The 26,925-nt window shown below is 49.8% G+C and overlaps 1 protein-coding gene across 1 annotated transcript in view; it reads left to right on the forward strand.

Moving 5' to 3' along the window:
• Positions 1-1,488: 1,488 nt before the first annotated feature.
• doc2a (double C2-like domains, alpha) overlaps positions 1,489-26,925 on the forward strand; it is a 32,214-nt gene continuing 6,777 nt past the window's right edge. The window contains exons 1-8 of the mRNA XM_088637341.1: positions 1,489-2,394; positions 9,127-9,422; positions 11,924-12,003; positions 13,017-13,091; positions 13,215-13,324; positions 17,697-17,823; positions 19,110-19,169; positions 23,160-23,317. Coding sequence (XP_088493467.1) covers positions 9,131-9,422; positions 11,924-12,003; positions 13,017-13,091; positions 13,215-13,324; positions 17,697-17,823; positions 19,110-19,169; positions 23,160-23,317 — 902 coding nt within the window. The 5' untranslated portion in view covers positions 1,489-2,394; positions 9,127-9,130. The remainder of the gene's footprint in view (positions 2,395-9,126; positions 9,423-11,923; positions 12,004-13,016; positions 13,092-13,214; positions 13,325-17,696; positions 17,824-19,109; positions 19,170-23,159; positions 23,318-26,925) is intronic.

A 26,925-nucleotide genomic window follows, 5' to 3' on the forward strand; every position in this document is an offset into this window, starting at 1 on the left:
TGACAGTATATATACTGTATAAACACACTGCTAGTATACACACACTGACAGTATATAAACTGTATAAACACACTGCTAGTACACACACACACTGACAGTATATATACTGTATAAACACACTGCTAGTATATACACACACACTGACAGTATATATACTGTATAAACACACTGCTAGTACACACACACACTGACAGTATATATAGTGTATAAACACACTGCTAGTATACACACACTGACAGTATATATAGTGTATAAACACACTGCTAGTATATACACACACTGACAGTATATATACTGTATAAACACACTGCTAGTATATACACACACTGACAGTATAGATACTGTATAAACACACTGCTAGTATATACACACACTGACAGTATAGATACTGTATAAACACACTGCTAGTATACACACACTGACAGTATATATACTGTATAAACACACTGCTAGTATATACACACACACTGACAGTATATATACTGTATAAACACACTGCTAGTATACACACACACTGACAGTATATATACTGTATAAACACACTGCTAGTATATACACACACTGACAGTATATATACTGTATAAACACACTGCTAGTATACACACACTGACAGTATATATAGTGTATAAACACACTGCTAGTATACACACACTGACAGTATATATAGTCTATAAACACACTGCTAGTACACACACAATCAGTATATTCACATACTCCTGATATATATATATACTACACACTGTCCTTCTGACACACTGGCTGCCTGACAGACTGCCTGACACAATGACGCACTGACCGACTTACACACTGAGAGAAATACTGACACACTGTCTGCCTGACACTCTGACACACTGACTAACTAACATGCTGACTTCCTGACACACTGACCAACTGACACACTTTCTGCCTGACACACTGACACACAGACCTACTGACACGCTGACAGACTGCCTGACACAGTGACTGCCTGAAACACTGACAAACTGACAAACTCACTGCCTGACACACTGACAAACTGACACACTGACGGCTTGACACAGTGACACACTGACAGAAGACACACTGACTGCCTGACACACTGACACACAGACACACTGACTGCCTGACACACTGACATACTGACACACTGACACACTGACTGCCTGACACACTGACATACTGACACACTGACACACTGACACACTGACTGCCTGACACACTGACACACTGACTGCCTGACACACTGACATACTGACACACTGACACACTGACTGCCTGACACACTGACACACTGACACACTGACTGCCTGACACACTGACATACTGACACACTGACACACTGACTGCCTGACACACTGACACACTGACACACTGACACACAGACACACTGACTGCCTGACACACTGACACACTGACTGCCTGACACACTGACACACTGACACACTGACACACTGACTGCCTGACACACTGACACACTGACACACTGACTGCCTGAGACCCTGACTGCCTGACACACTGACACACTGACTGCCTGACACCCTGACTGCCTGACACACTGACACCCTGACACCCTGACTGCGTGACAGAGCTCTGGGCGTGATCTGCATGCAGAGGGAGAGCTGCAGTCACATACAGAGAGAGGTGTCATTAGGGTCTAATTATACTGCGAGACGAGCGAGCAGGCAGACTACAGCTGGTGCAGTTCACTACTGTACCTTAACACCACCCGGAGAGGCTTAACTCACTGACTTAACATCTCAGCTCTGCTACAGAGCCACCAACACAGGCACACACATACACACACTCACACAGAGACACACACTCACACTCTCACAGACACACTCACACAGAGACACACACAGTCACAGACACACACATACACACACTCACACAGACACACACATACACACTCACACAGAAACACACATACACACTCACACAGAAACACTCACAGTCACAAACACACACATACACGCACTCATACAGTAACACACAAACTCACAGACACACACATACACACTCACACAGAAACACACACATACAGACACTCACAGAGACACACACAGAAACACACACACTCACAGTCACAGACACACACACCCAGAGAGCAACACACCAGAGAAACACAGAGACACACACACAGAAACGCACACACTCACAGACACACACAGAGAGTGACACACACCAAACACAGAGACTCACACGCACGCGGAGACACGCACACACTGTGCAGGAATGGAGGGCTGTTTCTCTCCTGCTCTCTCATTGCTCACCAGAGACTCATCCTCTCTCTCTCCCTCTCTCTCTCCCTCTCTCCCTCTCTCTCTCCGTCCTCCACTGTCAGGCACAGCCCAGCTCCATCAGCAGAGCGAGCTCTCCTCTTCCTCTCTGACCGCCCTACTCACCCTGCACCAGGTAAGAGGACCGGCGGCATCGTCCTCCATCTCTCTCAATCTCCCTCTCCTCTCTCTCCTCCTTCCCTCGCCCTGCCTCTCTCTCTCTGGCTCTGTCCCCCTGTATCCCTCCCCGTCTCTCCTCCTGTCTCTCTCTCCCCCTCTCTATCCCCTGTCTTTCTCTCTCCTGTCTCTCCTTCTGTCTCTCTCTCTCCCCTGTCTCTCTCCCGTCTCTCTCTCCCATCTCTTCTGCCTCTCTCCCCTGTCTCTCTCCCCTCTCTCCTGTCTCTCCCTCTCCTGTCTCTCTCCCGTCTCTCTCTCCCATCTCTTCTGTCTCTCTCCCCTGTCTCTCTCCCGTCTCTCCTGTCTCTCTCCTGTCTCTCTCTTTCCTCTCTCCCGTCTCTCCTGTCTCTCTCTCTCCTGTCTCTCTCTCGTCTCTCCTCTCTCTCTCTTTCCTCTCTCACGTCTCTCCTGTCTCTCTCTCTCCCCTGTTTCTCTCCCTCCCTCTCTCTCTTCTGTCTCTCTCCCCTTTATCACCTGTCTCTCTCTCTCCCCTGTCTCTCTCCCGTCTCTCCTGTCTCTCTCTCCCGTCTCTCTCCCATCTCTCCTGTCTCTCCCTCTCCTGTCTCTCTCCTGTCTCTCCTGTCTCTCTCCCGTCTCTCTCTCCCATCTCTTCTGTCTCTCTCCCCTGTCTCTCTCCCACCTCTCCTGTCTCTCTCCTGTCTCTCTCTTTCCTCTCTCCCGTCTCTCCTGTCTCTCTCTCTCCTGTCTCTCTCTCGTCTCTCCTGTCTCTCTCTTTCCTCTCTCCCGTCTCTCCTGTCTCTCTCTCTCCCCTGTTTCTCTCCCTCCCTCTCTCTCTTCTGTCTCTCTCCCCTTTATCACCTGTCTCTCTCTCTCTCCCCTGTCTCTCTCCCGTCTCTCCTGTCTTTCTCTCCCGTCTCTCTCCCATCTCTCCTATCTCTCTCTCCCCTGTCTCTCTCCCGTCTCTCCTGTCTCTCTCCCCTGTCTCTCTCTCTCGTTTCTCTCCCATCTCCCCTGTCTCTCTCTCCCCTGTCTTTCTACCCTGTCTCTCTCTCCCGTCTCTCCTGTCTATCTCTCTTCTGTCTCTCTCCCCTGTCTCTCTCTCCCCTGTCTCTCTCCCGTCTCTCCTGTCTCTCTCCCCTGTCTCTCTCCCATCTCTCCTGTCTCTATCTCTCCCCTGTCTCTCTCCCATCTCTCCTGTCTCTCTCCCCTGTCTCTCTCCTGTCTCTCTCTTTCCTCTCTCCCGTCTCTCCTGTCTCTCTCCCGTCTCTCCTGTCTCTCTCTCTCCTGTCTCTCTCTCGTCTCTCCTGTCTCTCTCTTTCCTCTCTCCCGTCTCTCCTGTCTCTCTCTCTCCCGTTTCTCTCCCTCCCTCTCTCTCTTCTGTCTCTCTCCCCTTTATCACCTGTCTCTCTCTCTCCCCTGTCTCTCTCCCGTCTCTCCTGTCTCTCTCTCCCGTCTCTCTCCCATCTCTCCTATCTCTCTCTCCCCTGTCTCTCTCCCGTCTCTCCTGTCTCTCTCCCCTGTCTCTCTCTCTCGTTTCTCTCCCATCTCCCCTGTCTCTCTCTCCCCTGTCTTTCTACCCTGTCTCTCTCCCGTCTCTCCTGTCTATCTCTCTTCTGTCTCTCTCCCCTGTCTCTCTCTCCCCTGTCTCTCTCCCGTCTCTCCTGCCTCTATCTCTCCCCTGTCTCTCTCCCATCTCTTCTGCCTCTCTCTCTCCCCTGTCTCTCTCCCATCTCTCCTGTCTCTCTCTCTCCCCTGTCTCCCGTCTCTCCTGTCTCTATCTCTCCCCTGTCTCTCTCCCATCTCTCCTGTCTCTCTCTCTCTCCTGTCTCTCTCTGTCTGTTTGTATCCAGTTGACTCTATTATTCAGTTCAATCAACAACAGCACATACAGATCATCACTATCAATACTATTTACACACACAATCACAGATTCACTCCTACACAATCACAGATTCACACTGATACACACAAATTCACAGACACAATCACCAATTCACATTCTTACACAATCACAGATTCACACTCATACACACAAATTCACAGACACGATCACCAATTCACACTCCTACACAATCACAAATTCTCACTCATACATACAAATTCTCACTCATAGACATAGTCCCACTCATGCACACACAAATTCTCATTCACACACACAGATTCATGCAAACAAATTCTCATTCACACACACAGATTCATGCAAACAAATTCTCATTCACACACACAGATTCATGCAAACAAATTCTCATTCATACACACAGATTCATGCACATACAAATTCTCATTCATACACACAGATTCATGCAAACAAATTCAGACTAATGCACACAAATTCACACTCATAGAAAATCACAAATTGTCACTCACACACGGATTCACACACACAATCATACACAAACAAATTCTCACGCACACACACACAAATTCTCACTCACACACACAGACACTAATACTCAGACACAGATTCTCACACACATAGACACTAATACTCAGACACAGATTCTCATACACATACAAACACTAATACTCAGACACACAGTCTCACACACAAACACTAATACTCTGACACACAGTGTCTCTCTCATACACACACAAACACTAATATTCAGACACACAGTCTCTTTCACACAAACACTAATACTCAGACACACAGTCTCTCACACACACACAAACACTAATTCTCAGACACACACAGTCTCTCTCACACACACAAACACTAATTCTCAGACACACACAGTCTCTCACACACACAAACACTAATACTCAGACACACAGTCTCTCACACACACACAAACACTAATACTCAGACACACAGTCTCTCACACTCACACACACAAACACTAGTACTCAGACACACAGTCTCTCACACACACACAAACACTAATACTCAGACACACAGTCTCTCACACACACACAAACACTAATACTCAGACACACAGTCTCTCACACACACACAAACACTAATACTCAGACACACAGTCTCTCACACACACACAAACACTAATACTCAGACACACACAGTGTCTCACACACACACAAACACTAATACTCAGACACACAGTCTCTCTCACACACACAAACACTAATACTCAGACAGTCTCTCACACACACACAAACACTAATACTCAGACACACAGTCTCTCACACACACACAAACACTAATACTCAGACACACAGTCTCTCACACACACACACAAACACTAATACTCAGACACACAGTCTCTCACACACACACAAACACTAATACTCAGACACACAGTCTCTCACACACAAACACTAATTCTCAGACACAGTCTCTCACACACACACAAACACTAATACTCAGACACACAGTCTCTCACACACACACAAACACTAATACTCAGACACACAGTCTCTCACACACACACACAAACACTAATACTCAGACACACAGTCTCTCACACACACACACAAACACTAATACTCAGACACACAGTCTCTCACACACACACAAACACTAATACTCAGACACACAGTCTCTCACACACACACAAACACTAATACTCAGACACACAGTCTCTCACACACACACAAACACTAATACTCAGACACACAGTCTCTCACACACACACACAAACACTAATACTCAGACACACAGTCTCTCACACACACACACAAACACTAATACTCAGACACACAGTCTCTCACACACAAACACTAATACTCAGACACACAGTCTCTCACACACAAACACTAATTCTCAGACACAGTCTCTCACACACACACAAACACTAATACTCAGACACACAGTCTCTCACACACACACAAACACTAATACTCAGACACATGCTGAGGGACACTGGCAGGAACACAAGCTAATTAAAAATTTACAAAGTCTCTCCTTCAGTCTCAGCTGCACAGCCCCAAATTCTCAAACTGCCTTCTGTCTCTGCTGCTGCCTTTCACTGTCTCTCTTCCTCTCTCTCTGTGTCTGTCTCTCTGCCTCTCTCTCTCTTTCTATCTCTCTCTCTGTGTATCTGTCTGTCTCTCTGCTGTCTCCCTCTCTCTATCTCCCTCTCTGTGTATCTGTCTGTCTCTCTGCCTGTCTCCCTCTCTCTATCTCTCTTTCTGTGTATCTGTCTCTCTGCCTGTCTCCCTCTCTCTCTGTCTCTCTCTGCCTGTCTCCCCCTCTCTCTCTGTGTGTCTGTCTATCTCTCTGCCTGTCTCCTTCTCTCTCTGTGTCTGTCTGTCTCTCTGCCTGTCTCCCTCTCTCACTCTCGGTGTTTGTCTGTCTCTCTGCCTGTCTCCCTCCCTCTCTGTGTCTGTCTGTCTCTGTGTCTGTCTGTGAATCTCTCTCTCTCTACATGTATCTAAGCCTGTCTCTCTCTCTCTGTCTCTCTGTCTCTCCATTTGTACCTCTGTGTATTTACCCCTCTCTCTCTGTGTATTAACCCCAGTCTCACTCTGTGTATTAACCTCTCTCCGTGTATTAACCCCCCTCTCTATATATTAACCCCTCTCTCTCTGTGTATTAACCCTGTCTCTGTGTATTAACCCCTCTCTCTCTGTGTATTAACCCCCTCTCTATATTAACCCCCCGTCTGTGTATTAACCCCTCTCGCTCTCTGTATATTTTAACCCCTCTCTCTGTGTATTAACCCCAGTCTCTCTCTGTGTATTAACCCCCCTGTCTCTCTGTGTATTAACCCCAGTCTCTCTGTGTATTAACCTCCCTGTCTCTCTGTGTATTAACCCCAGTCTCTCTCTGTGTATTAACCTCTCTCTCTCTCTGTGTATTAACCCCAGTCTCTCTCCGTGTATTAACCCCTCTATCTCTCTGAGTATTAACCCCTCTCTCTCTGTCTGTATTAACCCCCCTGTCTCTCTGTGTATTAACCCCAGTCTCTCTCTGTGTATTAACCCCCCTGTCTCTCTGTGTATTAACCCCTCTCTCTCTCTCAATTCAATTCAGTTCAGTTCAAGGTGCTTTATTAGCATGACCGATGGGTACAATCAGTGTTGCCAAAGCAAATAAAAATAATAAAATTAACATGGAACAAAACAAAAAATAGAAGTAAAATAAAATCTACAGACATGTTACAGACATTTACAACAAAGACATATTATAAAATATTGACATCTACTGTAGGCGGCTGGAGCATTATTGGGAGACGGACTCACTGTTCCTCAGGCTGGGACAGGAGATCACATACTGGGCTGCCAGATCAACTGAGTTCCCTCCTCCCTCTCCCAGTAGGATTGGGACCCGTTGTGATTCTGGCAGGTGTGGGAACTCTGGGATTAGATTTCTGAATTTCGGGAAGAATGTTTCTCTAATCCCAGAGTATCTGTCACAGTGCAGTAGGAAGTGCACCTCTGTCTCTATTTCTCCCTGCTGGCAGTGGGAGCACAGCCTGTCCTCTCTGGACAGCCAGGTCTGCCTGTGTCCAGTGTGTGTGTCCAGGCTGTGGTCACTGAGCCTGTCCTCTCTGGACAACCAGGTCTGCCTGTGTCCAGTGTGTGTGTCCAGGCTGTGGTCACTGAGCCTGTCCTCTCTGGACAGCCAGGTCTGCCTGTGTCCAGTGTGTGTGTCCAGGCTGTGGTCACTGAGCCTGTCCTCTCTGGACAACCAGGTCTGCCTGTGTCCAGTGTGTGTGTCCAGGCTGTGGTCACTGAGCCTGTCCTCTCTGGACAGCCAGGTCTGCCTGTGTCCAGTGTGTGTGTCCAGGCTGTGGTCACTGAGCCTGTCCTCTCTGGACAACCAGGTCTGCCTGTGTCCAGTGTGTGTGTCCAGGCTGTGGTCACTGAGCCTGTCCTCTCTGGACAGCCAGGTCTGCCTGTGTCCAGTGTGTGTGTCCAGGCTGTGGTCACTGAGCCTGTCCTCTCTGGACAACCAGGTCTGCCTGTGTCCAGTGTGTGTGTCCAGGCTGTGGTCACTGAGCCTGTCCTCTCTGGACAGCCAGGTCTGCCTGTGTCCAGTGTGTGTGTCCAGGCTGTGGTCACTGAGCCTGTACTTCGTCAGGGTCTGTTTCTGTTTTGTTGTTTCTTATCTTGGTCAAATATTCGGCTAGTGTGTCTTGTCTGTTTAAGGTTCTGTAGCATTCCAGTTTATGTTGTGTTTGTGTGTGTGTGTGTGTGTCCCAGTGTGTGAGATATTGCTGTTTGATCTGTGCTGTGATGTGGTTGAGTCTGGGTTGTGGTGCTCTAGCAGTGCTGTCCTGAGGCTGGTTAGTGTCGGTGTGGCTCTCTCTCTCTGTGTATTAACCCCAGTCTCTCTCTCTGTGTATTAACCCCAGTCTCTCTCTCTGTGTATTAACCACAGTCTCTCTCTCTCTGTGTATTAACCCCAGTCTCTCTCTCTCTGTGTATTAACCCCAGTCTCTCTCTCTGTGTATTAACCACAGTCTCCCTCTGTGTATAAACCCCCTCTCTCTGTGTATTAACCCCAGTCTCCCTCTGTGTATTAACCCCCCTCTCTCTCTGTATATTTTAACCCCTCTCTCTGTGTATTAACCCCAGTCTCTCTCTCTCTGTGTATTAACCCCAGTCTCTCTCTCTGTGTATTAACCACAGTCTCCCTCTGTATATTTTAACCCCTCTCTCTGTGCATTAACCCCCCTCTCTCTCTGTGTATTAACCCCTCTCTCTCTCTCTGTGTATTAACCCCCCTGTCTCTCTCTCTCTGTGTGTGTATTAACCCCTCTCTCTCTCTCTGTGTGTATTAACCCCCCTGTCTCTCTGTGTATTAACCCCTCTCTCTGTGGCTCAGCCCCATGACGGTCCGCAGGGGCAAGAGACTCACCATCTCGATCCAGGAGCACATGGCCATAGACGTCTGTCCCGGTCCCATCAGGCCCATCCGGCAGATCTCCGCCTACTTCCCCCGGCTCTCCCCCACGGGGGCCGACCTGCCCCCCCCCACCCTCCCCGGGGGGGCCGCGGGGGGGCTCTCGCCAGGGCTGCCTCCGGGGGGCACGGGGGCGCTCACCCTGGCAGACAGGCAGAGCATGCTGGGAAGCATGGACACGTCCGTGGAAATCGACAGCTACGACAGTGACGACACAAGTAAGACACACTGAGAGAGAGAGGGGTTAATACACTGAGAGAGAGAGGGGTTCATACAGACACACTGACTGGACACTCCAGTACATTAACACTGCACTGAGAGAGAGAGGGGTTAATACAGACACACTGACTGGACACTCCAGTACATTAACACTGCACTGAGAGAGAGAGGGGTTAATACAGACACACTGACTGGACACTCCAGTACATTAACACTGCACTGAGAGAGAGAGGGGTTAATACAGACACACTGACTGACACTCCAGTACATTAACACTGCACTGAGAGAGAGAGGGGTTAATACACACACACTGACTGGACACTCCAGTACATTAACACTGCACTGAGAGAGAGAGGGGTTAATACAGACATACTGACTGGACACTCCAGTACATTAACACTGCACTGAGAGAGAGGGGTTCATACACACACACTGACTGGACACTCCAGTACATTAACACTGCACTGAGAGAGAGAGGGGTTAATACATACACACTGACTGGACACTCCAGTACATTAACACTGCACTGAGAGAGAGAGGGGTTAATACATACACACTGACTGGACACTCCAGTACATTAACACTGCACTGAGAGAGAGGGGTTAATACACACACACTGACTGGACACTCCAGTACATTAACACTGCACTGAGAGAGAGAGGGGTTAATACACACACACTGACTGACACTCCAGTACATTAACACTGCACTGAGAGAGAGAGGGGTTAATACAGACACACTGACTGGACACTCCAGTACATTAACACTGCACTGAGAGAGAGAGGGGTTAATACACACACACTGACTGGACACTCCAGTACATTAACACTGCACTGAGAGAGAGGGGGGTTAATACAGACACACTGACTGGACACTCCAGTACATTAACACTGCACTGAGAGAGAGAGGGGTTAATACACACACACTGACTGGACACTCCAGTACATTAACACTGCACTGAGAGAGAGAGGGGTTAATACAGACATACTGACTGGACACTCCAGTACATTAACACTGCACTGAGAGAGAGAGGGGTTAATACACACACACTGACTGGACACTCCAGTACATTAACACTGCACTGAGAGAGAGAGGGGTTAATACAGACATACTGACTGGACACTCCAGTACATTAACACTGCACTGAGAGAGAGGGGTTCATACACACACACTGACTGGACACTCCAGTACATTAACACTGCACTGAGAGAGAGAGGGGTTAATACATACACACTGACTGGACACTCCAGTACATTAACACTGCACTGAGAGAGAGAGGGGTTAATACATACACACTGACTGGACACTCCAGTACATTAACACTGCACTGAGAGAGAGGGGTTAATACACACACACTGACTGGACACTCCAGTACATTAACACTGCACTGAGAGAGAGAGGGGTTAATACACACACACTGACTGACACTCCAGTACATTAACACTGCACTGAGAGAGAGAGGGGTTAATACAGACACACTGACTGGACACTCCAGTACATTAACACTGCACTGAGAGAGAGAGGGGTTAATACACACACACTGACTGGACACTCCAGTACATTAACACTGCACTGAGAGAGAGGGGGGTTAATACAGACACACTGACTGGACACTCCAGTACATTAACACTGCACTGAGAGAGAGAGGGGTTAATACAGACACACTGACTGGACACTCCAGTACATTAACACTGCACTGAGAGAGAGAGGGGTTAATACAGACACACTGACTGGACACTCCAGTACATTAACACTGCACTGAGAGAGAGGGGGGTTAATACACACACACTGACTGGACACTCCAGTACATTAACACTGCACTGAGAGAGAGAGGGGTTAATACAGACACACTGGCTGGAGACTCCAGTATATAAACACTCCACTGAGAGAGAGGGGTTAATACACACACTGACTGGACACTCCAGTACATGAACACTGCACTGAGAGAGAGAGGGGTTAATACAGACACACTGACTGGACACTCCAGTACATTAACACTGCACTGAGAGAGAGAGGGGTTAATACACACACACTGACTGGACACTCCAGTACATGAACACTGCACTGAGAGAGAGGGGTTAATACACACACACTGACTGGACACTCCAGTACATTAACACTGCACTGAGAGAGAGAGGGGTTAATACACACACACTGACTGGACACTCCAGTACATTAACACTGCACTGAGAGAGAGAGGGGTTCATACAGACACACTGACTGGACACTCCAGTACATTAACACTGCACTGAGAGAGAGAGGGGTTAATACACACTGAGCTGGGTGAAGAGAGTGACAGAATAATGACAAGAATCACAACAGTGATCTTATGTCAGTGCTCAGAAGAGATCTGGGCTGAAGAGTGACTGATTGTGCATGATTGTGCATGATCACTAGTGAATTGTGTGACTGAGCATCTGGGGTCAAGGGAAAGTGATCAAGTGACCCACAGGCCTCCTGTCTCTGGGGCATCGGACTTCAAACAGATTCTCTGTTTCAGCATCTCTGGGCACTTTGGAGTTCAACCTGCTGTATGAGAGAGACACCAGCACCCTGCACTGTACTATACTGAGAGCCAAGGTCTGTATTAACCCCCCTCTCTCTCAGTGCAGTGTTAATGTACTGTAGTGTCCAGTCAGTGTGTCTGTATTAACCCCTCTCTTTCAGTGCAGTGTTAATGTACTGGAGTGTCCAGTCAGTGTCTGTATTAACCCCTCTCTCTCTCAGTGCAGTGTTAATGTACTGGAGTGTCTGGTCAGTGTGTGTATTAACCCCTCTCTCTCAGTGCAGTGTTAATGTACTGGAGTGTCCAGTCAGTGTGTCTGTATGAACCCCTCTCTGTCTCTCAGTGCAGTGTTAATGTACTGGAGTGTCCAGTCAGTGTGTGTATTAACCCCTCTCTCTCTCAGTGCAGTGTTAATGTACTGGAGTGTCCAGTCAGTGTGTTTATTAACCCCTCTCTCTCTCTCTCAGTGCAGTGTTAATGTACTGGAGTGTCCAGTCAGTGTGTCTGTATTAAACCCTCTCTCTCAGTGCAGTGTTAATGTACTGGACTGTCCAGTCAGTGTGTCTGTATAAACCCCTCTCTCTCAGTGCAGTGTTAATGTACTGGAGTGTCCAGTCAGTGTGTCTGTATTAACCCCCCTCTCTCTCAGTGCAGTGCTAATGTACTGGAGTGTCCAGTCAGTGTGTCTGTATTAACCCCTCTCTCTCTCTCAGTGCAGTGTTAATGTACTGGAGTGTCCGGTCAGTGTGTCTGTATTAACCCCTCTCTCTCTCAGTGCAGTGTTAATGTACTGGAGTGTCCAGTCAGTGTGTGTGTATGAACCCCTCTCTCTCTCAGTGCAGTGTTAATGTACTGGAGTGTCCAGTCAGTGTGTCTGTATTAACCCCCCTCTCTCTCAGTGCAGTGCTAATGTACTGGAGTGTCCAGTCAGTGTGTCTGTATTAACCCCTCTCTCTCTCTCAGTGCAGTGTTAATGTACTGGAGTGTCCAGTCAGTGTGTCTGTATTAACCCCTCTCTCTCTCAGTGCAGTGTTAATGTACAGTGGTGTTCAGCTGCTGTCTGTATTAACCCCTGTCTGTGTTTCAGGGTTTGAAACCAATGGATTTTAATGGACTGGCTGACCCCTATGTGAAGCTCCACCTCCTGCCTGGCGCCTGCAAGGTACTGTTGACCAGAGGCAGTGAGAGGCCTGGTGGCCGCAGTTCTGCAGCTGGCCTGAGCGGCGGGGGGCGCTGTCACTGTGGCTGGGTGACTGCAGCTGTGTTTCTCCCTGTGGGGGTTTAGGCCAACAAGCTGAAGACTCGGACCGTGAGGAACTCCCTGAACCCCGTCTGGAATGAGACCCTCACCTATTTCGGAATCACTGACGAGGACATCATGAAGAGAACACTGAGGTACTGACACACTGATCCTCTGATCCTCTGATCCTCTGATCCTCTGATACACTGATACACTGATACACTGATACACTGATACACTGATCCACTGATCCTCTGATCCTCTGATCCACTGATCCACTGAGACACTGAGACACTGAGACACTGACACACTGATACTCTGATCCTCTGATCCTCTGATCCACTGATCCACTGATCCTCTGATCCTCTGATCCACTGAGACACTGAGACACTGAGGTACTGACACACTGATACTCTGATCCTCTGATCCTCTGATCCTCTGATCCACTGAGACACTGAGACACTGATCCTCTGATCCTCTGATCCTCTGATCCTCTGACCCACTGATCCACTGAGACACTGAGACACTGATCCACTGACCCACTGATCCACTGATCCACTGAGACACTGATCCACTGACCCACTGACCCACTGACCCACTGAGGCACTGACACAGTGACCCACTGACCCACTGAGGTACTGACACACTGATCCTCTGATCATCTGATCATCTGATCCTCTGATCCTCTGATCCACTGAGACACTGAGACACTGATCCTCTGATCCTCTGATCCACTGACCCACTGACCCACTGATCCACTGATCCACTGAGACACTGAGACACTGATCCACTGACCCACTGAGGCACTGACACAGTGACCCACTGACCCACTGACCCACTGAGACACTGAGACACTGATCCACTGACCCACTGACCCACTGACCCACTGAGGCACTGACACAGTCACCCACTGACCCACTGACCCACTGAGGTACTGACACACTGATCCTCTGATCATCTGATCATCTGATCATCTGATCCTCTGATCCTCTGATCCACCGACACAGTGACCCACTGACCCACTGACCTACTGATCCTCTGACCCACTAATCCACTGACAGACTGACCCACTGACCCACTGATCCACTGAGGTACTGATCCTCTGATCCACTGATCCACTGATCCACTGACCCACTGACCCACTGACACAGTGACCCACTGACCCACTGAGGCACTGACACAGTGACACAGTGACACAGTGACACACTGACCCACTGATCCACTGATCCACTGATCCACTGAGGTACTGATCCTCTGATCCGCTGATCATCTGATCCACTGACCCACTGATCCTCTGACCCACTGATCCACTGAGACACTGACCCACTGACCCACTGATCCACTGAGACACTGACCCACTGACCCACTGACCCACTGAGGCACTGACACACTGATCCACTGACCCACTGATCCACTGATCCACTGAGACACTGATCCACTGACCCACTGACCCACTGACCCACTGAGGCACTGACACAGTGACCCACTGACTCACTGAGGTACTGACACACTGATCCTCTGATCATCTGATCCTCTGATCCTCTGATCCTCTGATCCACTGAGACACTGAGACACTGATCCTCTGATCCTCTGATCCACTGACCCACTGACCCACTGATCCACTGATCCACTGAGACACTGAGACACTGATCCACTGACCCACTGAGGCACTGACACAGTGACCCACTGACCCACTGACCCACTGAGACACTGAGACACTGATCCACTGACCCACTGACCCACTGACCCACTGAGGCACTGACACAGTCACCCACTGACCCACTGACCCACTGAGGTACTGACACACTGATCCTCTGATCATCTGATCATCTGATCATCTGATCATCTGATCCTCTGATCCTCTGATCCTCTGATCCACCGACACAGTGACCCACTGACCCACTGACCTACTGATCCTCTGACCCACTAATCCACTGACAGACTGACCCACTGACCCACTGATCCACTGAGGTACTGATCCTCTGATCCACTGATACACTGATCCACTGACCCACTGACCCACTGACACAGTGACCCACTGACCCACTGAGGCACTGACACAGTGACACAGTGACACAGTGACACACTGACCCACTGATCCACTGATCCACTGATCCACTGAGGTACTGATCCTCTGATCCGCTGATCATCTGATCCACTGACCCACTGATCCTCTGACCCACTGATCCACTGAGACACTGACCCACTGACCCACTGACCCACTGAGGCACTGACACACTGATCCTCTGACCCACTGATACTCTGATCCTCTGATCCACTGATCCACTAATCCTCTGATCCACTGAGACACTGACACACTGACACACTGACACACTGACCCACTGACCCACTGACCCACTGAGACACTGAGACACTGATCCAGACTCACTGGTGTGTGTGTGACTCTCAGAGTCTCACTGGGGTGGGTGTGTGTGACTCTCAGACGCTCTGGGGTGTGTGTGTGTGACTCTCAGACTCTCACTGGGGTGGGTGTGTGTGACTCTCAGAGGCTCTGGGCTGGGTGTGTGTGACTCTCAGACTCTCTGACAGCCTGATGTAAACACTGTCAGCGCCTGTCTCGCCCGTCGGCCAGTGTCAGTCCTTCAGTGACAGATTGAGGCCAGGCACTCTGCTGGGGGTCAGTGCTGTTGGGCCCTGGAGGACAGACAGTGTGTCTCAAGCAGGTTGGCCTGACCTCTGTGGAGCACAAATATCTCTCTCAATCTCTCAACCTGTCTGTCTCTTTTTCTCTCTCTGATGATTTTCCAGTCTGTCTCTGTGCTGACCTGCCTGCCTGTCTCTGTGCTGGTCTGTCTGTCTGTCTCTGCGCTGATCTGCCTGTCTGTCTCTATGCTGATCTGCCTGTCTGTCTCTGTGTTGTGCCTGTCTGTCTCTGTGCTGATCAGCCTGTCTTTATCTCTACTGACCTTCCTGTCTGTGCTGATCTGCTTGTCTGTCTCTCTACTGACCTGTCCGTCTCTGCTGACCTGCCTGTCTGTCTCTCTACTGATCTGTTTGTCTCGCTAGAGATCTGCCTGTCTGTCTCTCTACTGATCTGTTTGTCTCGCTAGTGATCTGCCTGTCTGTCTCTCTACTGATCTGTTTGTCTTGCTAGTGCTCTGCCTGTCTCTCTCTCCGCTGACCTGCCTGTCTGTCTTTGTAGCATTCTAATTACAAACACAGTCTCACACGTGAGACTCAATACTCTGCTGATTTCTCAAGAGCCAAACTTTCACTCTGCTTTCTCACTCTCCAATTATTTAAATCTGTGTTCTTGTCTTAACATGCTGTGATATTCCCCAATTAAACTACACCAGAAGGCAAATATCTTTGTCTATATAAACCTCTCTCTCTCAGTGCAGTGTTACTGTACTGGAGTGTCCAGTCAGTGTGTCTGTATTAACCCCTCTCTCTCTCAGTGCAGTGTTAATGTACTGGAGTGTCCAGTCAGTGTGTGTGTATGAACCCCTCTCTCTCTCAGTGCAGTGTTAATGTACTGGAGTGTCCAGTCAGTGTGTGTGTATTAACCCCTCTCTCTCTCAGTGCAGTGTTACTGTACTGGAGTGTCCAGTCAGTGTGTCTGTATTAACCCCTCTCTCTCTCAGTGCAGTGTTAATGTACTGGAGTGTCCAGTCAGTGTGTCTGTATTAACCACTCTCTCTCAGTACAGTGTTAATGTACTGGAGTGTCCAGTCAGTGTGTCTGTTTTAACCCCTCTCTCTCTCAGTACAGTGTTAATGTACTGGAGTGTCCAGTCAGTGTGTCTGTTATAACCCCTCTCTCTCTCAGTGCAGTGTTACTGTACTGGAGTGTCCAGTCAGTGTGTCTGTATTAACCCCTCTCTCTCTCAGTGCAGTGTTCATGTACTGGAGTATCCAGTCAGTGTGTGTGTATTAACCCCTCTCTCTCTCTCAGTGCAGTGTTAATGTACTGGAGTGTCCAGTCAGTGTGTGTGTATTAACCCCTCTCTCTCTCAGTGCAGTGTTAATGTACTGGAGTGTCCAGTCAGTGTGTCTGTATTAACCCCTCTCTCTCAGTGCAGTGTTAATGTACTGGAGTGTCCAGTCAGTGTGTCTGTATTAACCCCTCTCTCTCTCTCAGTGCAGTGTTAATGTACTGGAGTGTCCAGTCAGTGTGTCTGTATTAACCCCTCTCTCTCTCAGTGCAGTGTTAATGTACTGGAGTGTCCAGTCAGTGTGTCTGTATTAACCCCTCTCTCTCTCTCAGTGCAGTGTTAATGTACTGGAGTGTCCAGTCAGTGTGTGTGTATTAACCCCTCTCTCTCAGTGCAGTGTTAATGTACTGGAGTGTCCAGTCAGTGTGTCTGTATTAACCCCTCTCTCTCTCAGTGCAGTGTTAATGTACTGGAGTGTCCAGTCAGTGTGTCTGTATTAACCCCTCTCTCTCTCAGTGCAGTGTTAGACTAGACCAGTCCAGAGATCACTGGTCCAGTCGGGGTCACACTGTCCCCCTCCAGTCCAGAGATGAGTGGGGAGTCAGTGTTAATGCAGACTGTCTCTGTCTCAGGGTGACGGTCTGCGATGAGGACAAGCTGACCCACAACGAGTTCATCGGTGAGGCACGCCTGGCTCTGAGGAGGCTGAAGCCAGGGCTGATCAAGCAGTACAACATCTGTCTGGAGCCACACCCCCCTGTGAGCAAAGACACCTGTCTCGAACACAGCCCCACACCGGGACACAGGACAGAGAGAGACAGGACACAGGACAGCCCCACACAGGACACAGGACAGCCCCACACAGGACACAGGACAGAGAGAGACAGGACAGCCCCACACAGGACACAGGACAGAGAGAGAGACAGGACAGCCCCACACAGGACACAGGACAGAGAGAGACAGGACAGCCCCACACAGGACACAGGACAGAGAGAGAGACAGGACAGTCCCACATCGGGACACAGGCAGAGAGACAGCCCCACACCGGGACACAGGACAGAGAGACACAAGACAGAGAGAGAGACAGCCCCACACCAGGACACAGGACAGAGAGAGAGACAGTCCCACACGGGGACACAGGACAGATGGAGACAGGACAGCCCCACACCGGGACATAGGACAGAGAGACACAGGACAGAGAGAGACACAGACCCACACCAGGATACAGGACAGAGAGACACAGGACAGAGAGACAGGACAGCCCCACACTGGGACACAGGACAGAGAGACACAGGACAGAGAGAGAGAGACAGCCCCAAACCGGGACACAGGACAGAGAGACAGGACAGCCCCACACCGGGACATAGAACAGAGAGACACAGGACAGAGAGAGACACAGACCCACACCAGGACACAGGACAGAGAGACACAAGACAGAGAGACAGGACAGCCCCACACCGGGACACAGGACAGAGAGACACAGGACAGAGAGAGAGAGACAGACCCACACCGGGACACAGGACAGAGAGAGAGACAGTCCCACACCGGGACACAGGACAAAGGGACACAGGACAGAGAGACAGGACAGCCCCACACTGGGACACAGAACAGAGAGAGACAGACCCAGACTTGGACACAGGACAGAGACACAGCCCCAGACAGGGACAGGACAGAGAGACACAGCCCCAGACTTGGACACAGGACAGAGAGACACAGCCCCAGTCAAGGACACGGGACAGAGAGAGACGGGACAGAGAGAAAGACAGGACAGAGATACACAGGACAGAGAGAGAGATAGGACAAAGAGAGACAGACAGGAAAGAGAGGGATGGGACAGACAGAGGGATAAAGGGAGAGATGGGACAGAGAGAGACACAGGACAAAGAGAGGAGAGAGACAGACAGGACAGAGAGAGATGGGACAGGGAGAGGGATAGAGGGAGAGACAGCACAGAGAGAGCAGAGAGACAAGAGAGGGAGAGAAGAGAGACAGACAGGAAAGATTATAAAAATAAATTATATGAATCCTCTTTATCTCTGTCACAGCTGCCATCACCATCAGCCATGAGTGAAGCTCTGAGAGGAATATCCTGCTACCTGAAAGAGGTGAGACACACAGAGAATATCCTGCTACCTGAGACAGGTGAGACACACAGTGAATATCCTGCTACCTGAAAGAGGTGAGACACACAGAGAATATCCTGCTACCTGAGAGAGGTGAGACACACAGTGAATATCCTGCTACCTGAGACAGGTGAGACACAGTGAATATCCTGCTACCTGAGACAGGTGAGACACACAGTGAATATCCTGCTACCTGAGAGAGGTGAGACACACAGTGAATATCCTGCTACCTGAGAGAGGTGAGACACACAGTGAATATCCTGCTACCTGAGAGAGGTGAGACACACAGAGAATATCCTGCTACCTGAGACAGGTGAGACACAGTGAATATCCTGCTACCTGAGAGAGGTGAGACACACAGAGAATATCCTGCTACCTGAGAGAGGTGAGACACACAGAGAATATCCTGCTACCTGAGAGAGGTGAGACACACAGAGAATATCCTGCTACCTGAGAGAGGTGAGACACACAGTGAATATCCTGCTACCTGAGACAGGTGAGACACAGTGAATATCCTGCTACCTGAGAGAGGTGAGACACACAGAGAATATCCTGCTACCTGAGAAAGGTGAGACACACAGAGAATATCCTGCTACCTGAGAAAGGTGAGACACACAGTGAATATCCTGCTACCTGAGACAGGTGAGACACACAGTGAATATCCTGCTACCTGAGAGAGGTGAGACACACAGAGAATATCCTGCTACCTGAGAAAGGTGAGACACACAGTGAATATCCTGCTACCTGAGACAGGTGAGACACACAGTGAATATCCTGCTACCTGAGAGAGGTGAGACACACAGAGAATATCCTGCTACCTGAGAGAGGTGAGACACACAGAGAATATCCTGCTACCTGAGACAGGTGAGACACACAGAGAATATCCTGCTACCTGAGAGAGGTGAGACACACAGAGAATATCCTGCTACCTGAGAGAGGTGAGACACACAGAGAATATCCTGCTACCTGAGAGAGGTGAGACACACAGAGAATATCCTGCTACCTGAGACAGGTGAGACACACAGAGAATATCCTGCTACCTGAGAGAGGTGAGACACACAGAGAATATCCTGCTACCTGAGAGAGGTGAGACACACAGAGAATATCCTGCTACCTGAGACAGGTGAGACACACAGAGAATATCCTGCTACCTGAGAGAGGTGAGACACACAGAGAATATCCTGCTACCTGAGACAGGTGAGACACACAGAGAATATCCTGCTACATGAGAGATATTAACCCCTCTCTCTCAGTCCAGTGTGTCTGTATTAACCCCTCTCTCTCTCTCTCTCTTAGCGCAGTGTTAATGTACTGGAGTGTCCAGTCAGTGTGTCTGTATTAACCCCTCTCTCTCTCAGTACACTGTTAATGTACTTGAGTGTCCAGTGTGTCTGTATTAACCCCTCTCTTTCTCAGTGCAGTGTTAATGTACTGGAGTGTCCAGTCAGTGTGTCTGTATTAACCCCTCTCTCTCAGTGCAGTGTTAATGTGCTGGAGTGTCCAGTCAGTGTGTCTGTATGAACCCCTCTCTCTCTCTCTCAGTGCAGTGTTAATGTACTGGAGTGTCCAGTCAGTGTGTGTGTATTAACCCCTCTCTCTCTCAGTGCAGTGTTCATGTACTGGAGTGTCCAGTCAGTGTGTCTGTATGAACCCCTCTCTCTCTCAGTGCAGTGTTAATGTACTGGAGTGTCCAGTCAGTGTGTCTGTATGAACCCCTCTCTCTCTCAGTGCAGTGTTAATGTACTGGAGTGTCCAGTCAGTGTGTGTGTATGAACCCCTCTCTCTCTCAGTGCAGTGTTAATGTACTGGAGTGTTCAGTCAGTGTGTGTATTAACCTCTCTCTCTCTCAGTGCAGTGTTAATGTACTGGAGTGTCCAGTCAGTGTGTCTGTATGAACCCCTCTCTCTCTCAGTGCAGTGTTAATGTACTGGAGTGTCCAGTCAGTGTGTGTGTATGAACCCCTCTCTCTCTCAGTGCAGTGTTAATGTACTGGAGTATCCAGTCAGTGTGTGTGTATTAACCCCTCTCTCTCTCAGTGCAGTGTTAATGTACTGGAGTATCCAGTCAGTGTGTGTGTATTAACCCCTCTCTCTCTCAGTGCAGTGTTAATGTACTGGAGTGTCCAGTCAGTGTGTCTGTATGAACCCCTCTCTCTCTCAGTGCAGTGTTAATGTACTGGAGTGTCCAGTCAGTGTGTGTGTATGAACCCCTCTCTCTCTCAGTGCAGTGTTAATGTACTGGAGTGTTCAGTCAGTGTGTGTATTAACCTCTCTCTCTCTCAGTGCAGTGTTAATGTACTGGAGTGTCCAGTCAGTGCGTCTGTATGAACCCCTCTCTCTCTCAGTGCAGTGTTAATGTACTGGAGTGTCCAGTCAGTGTGTGTATTAACCCCTCTCTCTCTCTCTCAGTGCAGTGTTAATGTACTGGAGTGTCCAGTCAGTGTGTCTGTATGAACCCCTCTCTCTCTCAGTGCAGTGTTAATGTACTGGAGTGTCCAGTCAGTGTGTGTGTATGAACCCCTCTCTCTCTCAGTGCAGTGTTAATGTACTGGAGTATCCAGTCAGTGTGTGTATTAACCCCTCTCTCTCTCTCTCAGTGCAGTGTTAATGTACTGGAGTGTCCAGTCAGTGTGTCTGTATTAACCCCTCTCTCTCAGTGCAGTGTTAATGTACTGGAGTGTCCAGTCAGTGTGTGTATTAACCCCTCTCTCTCTCAGTGCAGTGTTAATGTACTGGAGTGTCCAGTCAGTGTGTGTGTATTAACCCCTCTCTCTCTCAGTGCAGTGTTAATGTACTGGAGTGTCCAGTCAGTGTGTGTGTATTAACCCCTCTCTCTCTCAGTGCAGTGTTAATGTACTGGAGTGTCCAGTCAGTGTGTCTGTATGAACCCCTCTCTCTCTCAGTGCAGTGTTAATGTACTGGAGTGTCCAGTCAGTGTGTGTATGAACCCCTCTCTCTCTCAGTGCAGTGTTAATGTACTGGAGTGTCCAGTCAGTGTGTGTGTATTAACCCCCCTCTCTCTCAGTGCAGTGTTCATGTACTGGAGTGTCCAGTCAGTGTGTCTGTATTAACCCCTCTCTCTCTCAGTGCAGTGTTAATGTACTGGAGTGTCCAGTCAGTGTGTCTGTATTAACCCCTCTCTCTCTCAGTGCAGTGTTCATGTACTGGAGTGTCCAGTCAGTGTGTCTGTATGAACCCCTCTCTCTCTCAGTGCAGTGTTAATGTACTGGAGTGTCCAGTCAGTGTGTCTGTATTAACCCCTCTCTCTCTCAGTGCAGTGTTCATGTACTGGGGTGTCCAGTCAGTGTGTCTGTATGAACCCCTCTCTCTCTCAGTGCAGTGTTAATGTACTGGAGTGTCCAGTCAGTGTGTCTGTATGAACCCCTCTCTCTCTCAGTGCAGTGTTAATGTACTGGAGTGTCCAGTCAGTGTGTCTGTATGAACCCCTCTCTCTCTCTCTCAGTGCAGTGTTAATGTACTGGAGTGTCCAGTCAGTGTGTGTGTATTAACCCCCCTCTCTCTCAGTGCAGTGTTCATGTACTGGAGTGTCCAGTCAGTGTGTCTGTATTAACCCCTCTCTCTCTCAGTGCAGTGTTAATGTACTGGAGTGTCCAGTCAGTGTGTCTGTATGAACCCCTCTCTCTCTCAGTGCAGTGTTAATGTACTGGAGTGTCCAGTCAGTGTGTGTGTATGAACCCCTCTCTCTCTCAGTGCAGTGTTAATGTACTGGAGTGTCCAGTCAGTGTGTCTGTATTAACCCCTCTCTCTCTCAGTGCAGTGTTAATGTACTGGAGTGTCCAGTCAGTGTGTGTGTATTAACCCCTCTCTCTCAGTGCAGTGTTAATGTACTGGAGTGTCCAGTCAGTGTGTCTGTATTAACCCCTCTCTCTCTCAGTGCAGTGTTAATGTACTGGAGTGTCCAGTCAGTGTGTCTGTATGAACCCCTCTCTCTCTCTCTCTCTCTCTCTGACAGTGGGAGTGTGTGGAGAGTCAGGTGATGGAGGAGAGGGGCAGGATCTTGTTGTCTCTGCTCTTCTGCCCCCAGCGGGGGGGTCTGGCTGTGGGGGTGGTGCGCTGTGCTCATCTCGCCGCCATGGATGTCAACGGCTTCTCCGACCCCTACGTCAAGACGTGAGCACAGGGCGGGGGGGCGGGGGGGTGAGATGAGAGAGAGGAGAGAGAGAGAGGAGAGAGAGAGAGGAGAGAGAGAGACAAAAGGACTAAATTCTTCACCCAAGGCCGCGGGGTGAGACAGGGCTGCAGCCTGAGCCCAACACTGTTCAATATCTATATCAATGAATTAGCAGGAATGTTGGAGCAGTCTGCAGCTCCTGGTCTCACACTACACCACACAGAAATCAAGTTCCTGCTCTACGCAGATGACCTGGTCCTGCTGTCGCCCACAGAACAGGGGCTGCAGCAGAACCTGGCACTGCTGGAGCAGGACTGTCAGACCTGGGCACTGACAGTCAATCTGGACAAGACCAGAGTTATGGTTTTCCAGAAGAAAGCCAGACCTCAGGGAAACAGGTACAAATTCACACTGAACAACAACACATTGGAGCACACATCCAGCTACACATATCTCGGTCTCACCATCAGCTCTTCCGGGAGTTTTGACCTGGCAGTGAAGGCACTGAGGGAGAAGGCACTCAGGGCTTTCTACGCAATAAGAAGGAGGCTCTTCAACATCAACCCACCAACAAGAATCTGGCTCCAAATATTTGAAAGTGTAATCCAACCCATTGCCCTATACGGCAGTGAAGTTTGGGGTCCCCTCACAGACCAGGATTACACCCAATGGGACAAACACCCCACAGAAACTCTGCACATGGAGATCTGTAGAATCATCCTCCGTGTGCAGAGAAAAACTCCTAACAACGGGTGCAGGGCCGAATTAGGCCAGTACCCACTATTGATAAACATACAGAAAAGAATATTAAAGTATTGGCTACACCTAAAAAACAGCGACCAAAATTCCTACCACCACAAAGCCCTGCTGAGCCAAGAGCTGAGCCCAAAACAGAGCCCCCTGAGCCAGCTGGTCCTGAGGCTCACCGACCTGAGCCACACCGACACTAACCAGCCTCAGGACAGCACTGCTAGAGCACCACAACCCAGACTCAACCACATCACAGCACAGATCAAACAGCAATATCTCACACACTGGGACACACACACACAAACACAACATAAACTGGAATGCTACAGAACCTTAAACAGACAAAACACTCGAGCTGAATATTAGACCAAAATAAAAAATAACAAACAGAAACAGACCCTGACGAAGTACAGGCTCAGTGACCACAACCTGGCCATAGAAACTGGGCGACACAGGCAGACCTGGCTGCCCAGAGAGGACAGGCTCAGTGACCACAGCCTGGACACACACACTGGACACAGGCAGACCTGGCTGCCCAGAGAGGACAGGCTGTGCTCCCACTGCCAGCAGGGAGAAATAGAGACAGAGGTGCACTTCCTACTGCACTGTGACAGATACTCTGGGATTAGAGAAACATTCTTCCCGAAATTCAGAAATCTAATCCCAGAGTTCCCACACCTGCCAAAACCACAACAGGTCCCAATCCTACTGGGAGAGGGAGGAGGGAACTCAGTTGATCTGGCAGCCCAGTATGTGATCTCCTGTCACAGCCTGAGGAACAGTGAGTCCGTCTCCCAATAATGCTCCAGCCGCCTACAGTATATGTCAATATTATATAATATGTCTTTGTTGTAAATGTCTGTAACATGTCTGTAGATTTTATTTTACTTCTATTTTTTTTTTGTTCTATGTTAATTTTATTATTTTTATTTGCTTTGGCAACACTGATTGTACCCATCGGTCATGCTAATAAAGCACCTTGAACTGAATTGAATTGAGAGGAGAGAGAGAGAGGGGGGAGAGAGGAGAGAGAGGAGAGAGGGGGGAGAGAGAGGGGAGAGAGAGGGGAGAGAGGAGAGAGAGGAGAGAGAGGAGAGAGAGAGGAGAGAGAGGGGAGAGAGAGGAGAGAGAGGGAGAGAGGAGAGAGAGAGGAGAGAGAGAGGAGAAAGGGGGATGATGGACAGGAGAGAGGGGAGAGAGGAGAGAGAGAGGAGAGAGAGGGGATGATGGACAGGAGAGAGGGGAGAGAGGAGAGAGAGAGGAGAAAGGGGGATGATGGACAGGAGAGAGGGGGAGAGAGGAGAGAGAGAGGAGAAAGGGGGATGATGGACAGGAGAGAAGGGAGAGAGGAGAGAGAGAGGAGAAAGGGGGATGATGGACTGGAGAGAGGGGAGAGAGGAGAGAGAGAGGAGAAAGGGGGATGATGGACAGGAGAGAGGGGAGAGAGGAGAGAGAGAGGAGAAAGGGGGATGATGGACAGGAGAGAGGGGAGAGAGGAGAGAGAGAGGAGAAAGGGGGATGATGGACAGGAGAGAGAGGAGAGAGGAGAGAGAGAGGAGAAAGGGGGATGATGGACAGGAGAGAGGGGGAGAGAGGAGAGAGAGAGGAGAAAGGGGGATGATGGACAGGAGAGAGGGGGGAGAGGAGAGAGAGAGGAGAGAGAGGGGATGATGGACAGGAGAGAGAGGAGAGAGGAGAGAGAGAGGAGAAAGGGGGATGATGGACAGGAGAGAGGTTAGAGAGGAGAGAGAGAGGAGAAAGGGGGATGATGGACAGGAGAGAGGGGAGAGAGGAGAGAGAGGGGAGAAAGGGGGATGATGGACAGGAGAGAGGGGAGAGAGGAGAGAGAGAGGAGAAAGGGGGATGATGGACAGGAGAGAGGGGAGAGAGGAGAGAGAGAGGAGAGAGAGGGAATGATGGACAGGAGAGAGGGGAGAGAGGAGAAAGGGGGATGATGGACAGGAGAGAGGGGAGAGAGGAGAGAGAGAGGAGAGAGAGGGGATGATGGACAGGAGAGAGGGGAGAGAGGAGAGAGTGAGGAGAAAGGGGGATGATGGACAGGAGAGAGAGGAGAGAGGAGAGAGAGAGGAGAAAGGGGGATGATGGACAGGAGAGAGGGGAGAGAGGAGAGAGAGAGGAGAAAGGGGGATGATGGACAGGAGAGAGGGGAGAGAGGAGAGAGAGAGGAGAGAGAGGGAATGATGGACAGGAGAGAGGGGAGAGAGGAGAAAGGGGGATGATGGACAGGAGAGAGAGGAGAGAGGAGAGAGAGAGGAGAAAGGGGGATGATGGACAGGAGAGAGGGGAGAGAGGAGAGAGAGAGGAGAAAGGGGGATGATGGACAGGAGAGAGGGGAGAGGGGAGAGAGAGGAGAAAGGGGGATGATGGACAGGAGAGAGGGGGGAGAGGAGAGAGAGAGGAGAAAGGGGGATGATGGACAGGAGAGAGGGGGGAGAGGAGAGAGAGAGGAGAGAGAGGGGATGATGGACAGGAGAGAGGGGAGAGAGGAGAGAGAGAGGAGAAAGGGGGATGATGGACAGGAGAGAGGGGAGAGAGGAGAGAGAGAGGAGAAAGGGGGATGATGGACAGGAGAGAGGGGGAGAGGGGAGAGAGAGGAGAAAGGGGGATGATGGACAGGAGAGAGGGGGGAGAGGAGAGAGAGAGGAGAAAGGGGGATGATGGACAGGAGAGAGGGGAGAGAGGAGAGAGAGAGGAGAAAGGGGGATGATGGACAGGAGAGAGGGGAGAGAGGAGAGAGAGAGGAGAAAGGGGGATGATGGACAGGAGAGAGAGGAGAGAGGAGAGAGAGAGGAGAAAGGGGGATGATGGACAGGAGAGAGGGGAGAGAGGAGAGAGA

The sequence above is a fragment of the Lepisosteus platostomus genome, chromosome 6 (assembly GCF_059453375.1).
Source record: "Lepisosteus platostomus isolate fLepPlt1 chromosome 6, fLepPlt1.hap1, whole genome shotgun sequence".
In the NCBI taxonomy this organism is placed as follows: Eukaryota; Metazoa; Chordata; class Actinopteri; order Semionotiformes; family Lepisosteidae; genus Lepisosteus; species Lepisosteus platostomus.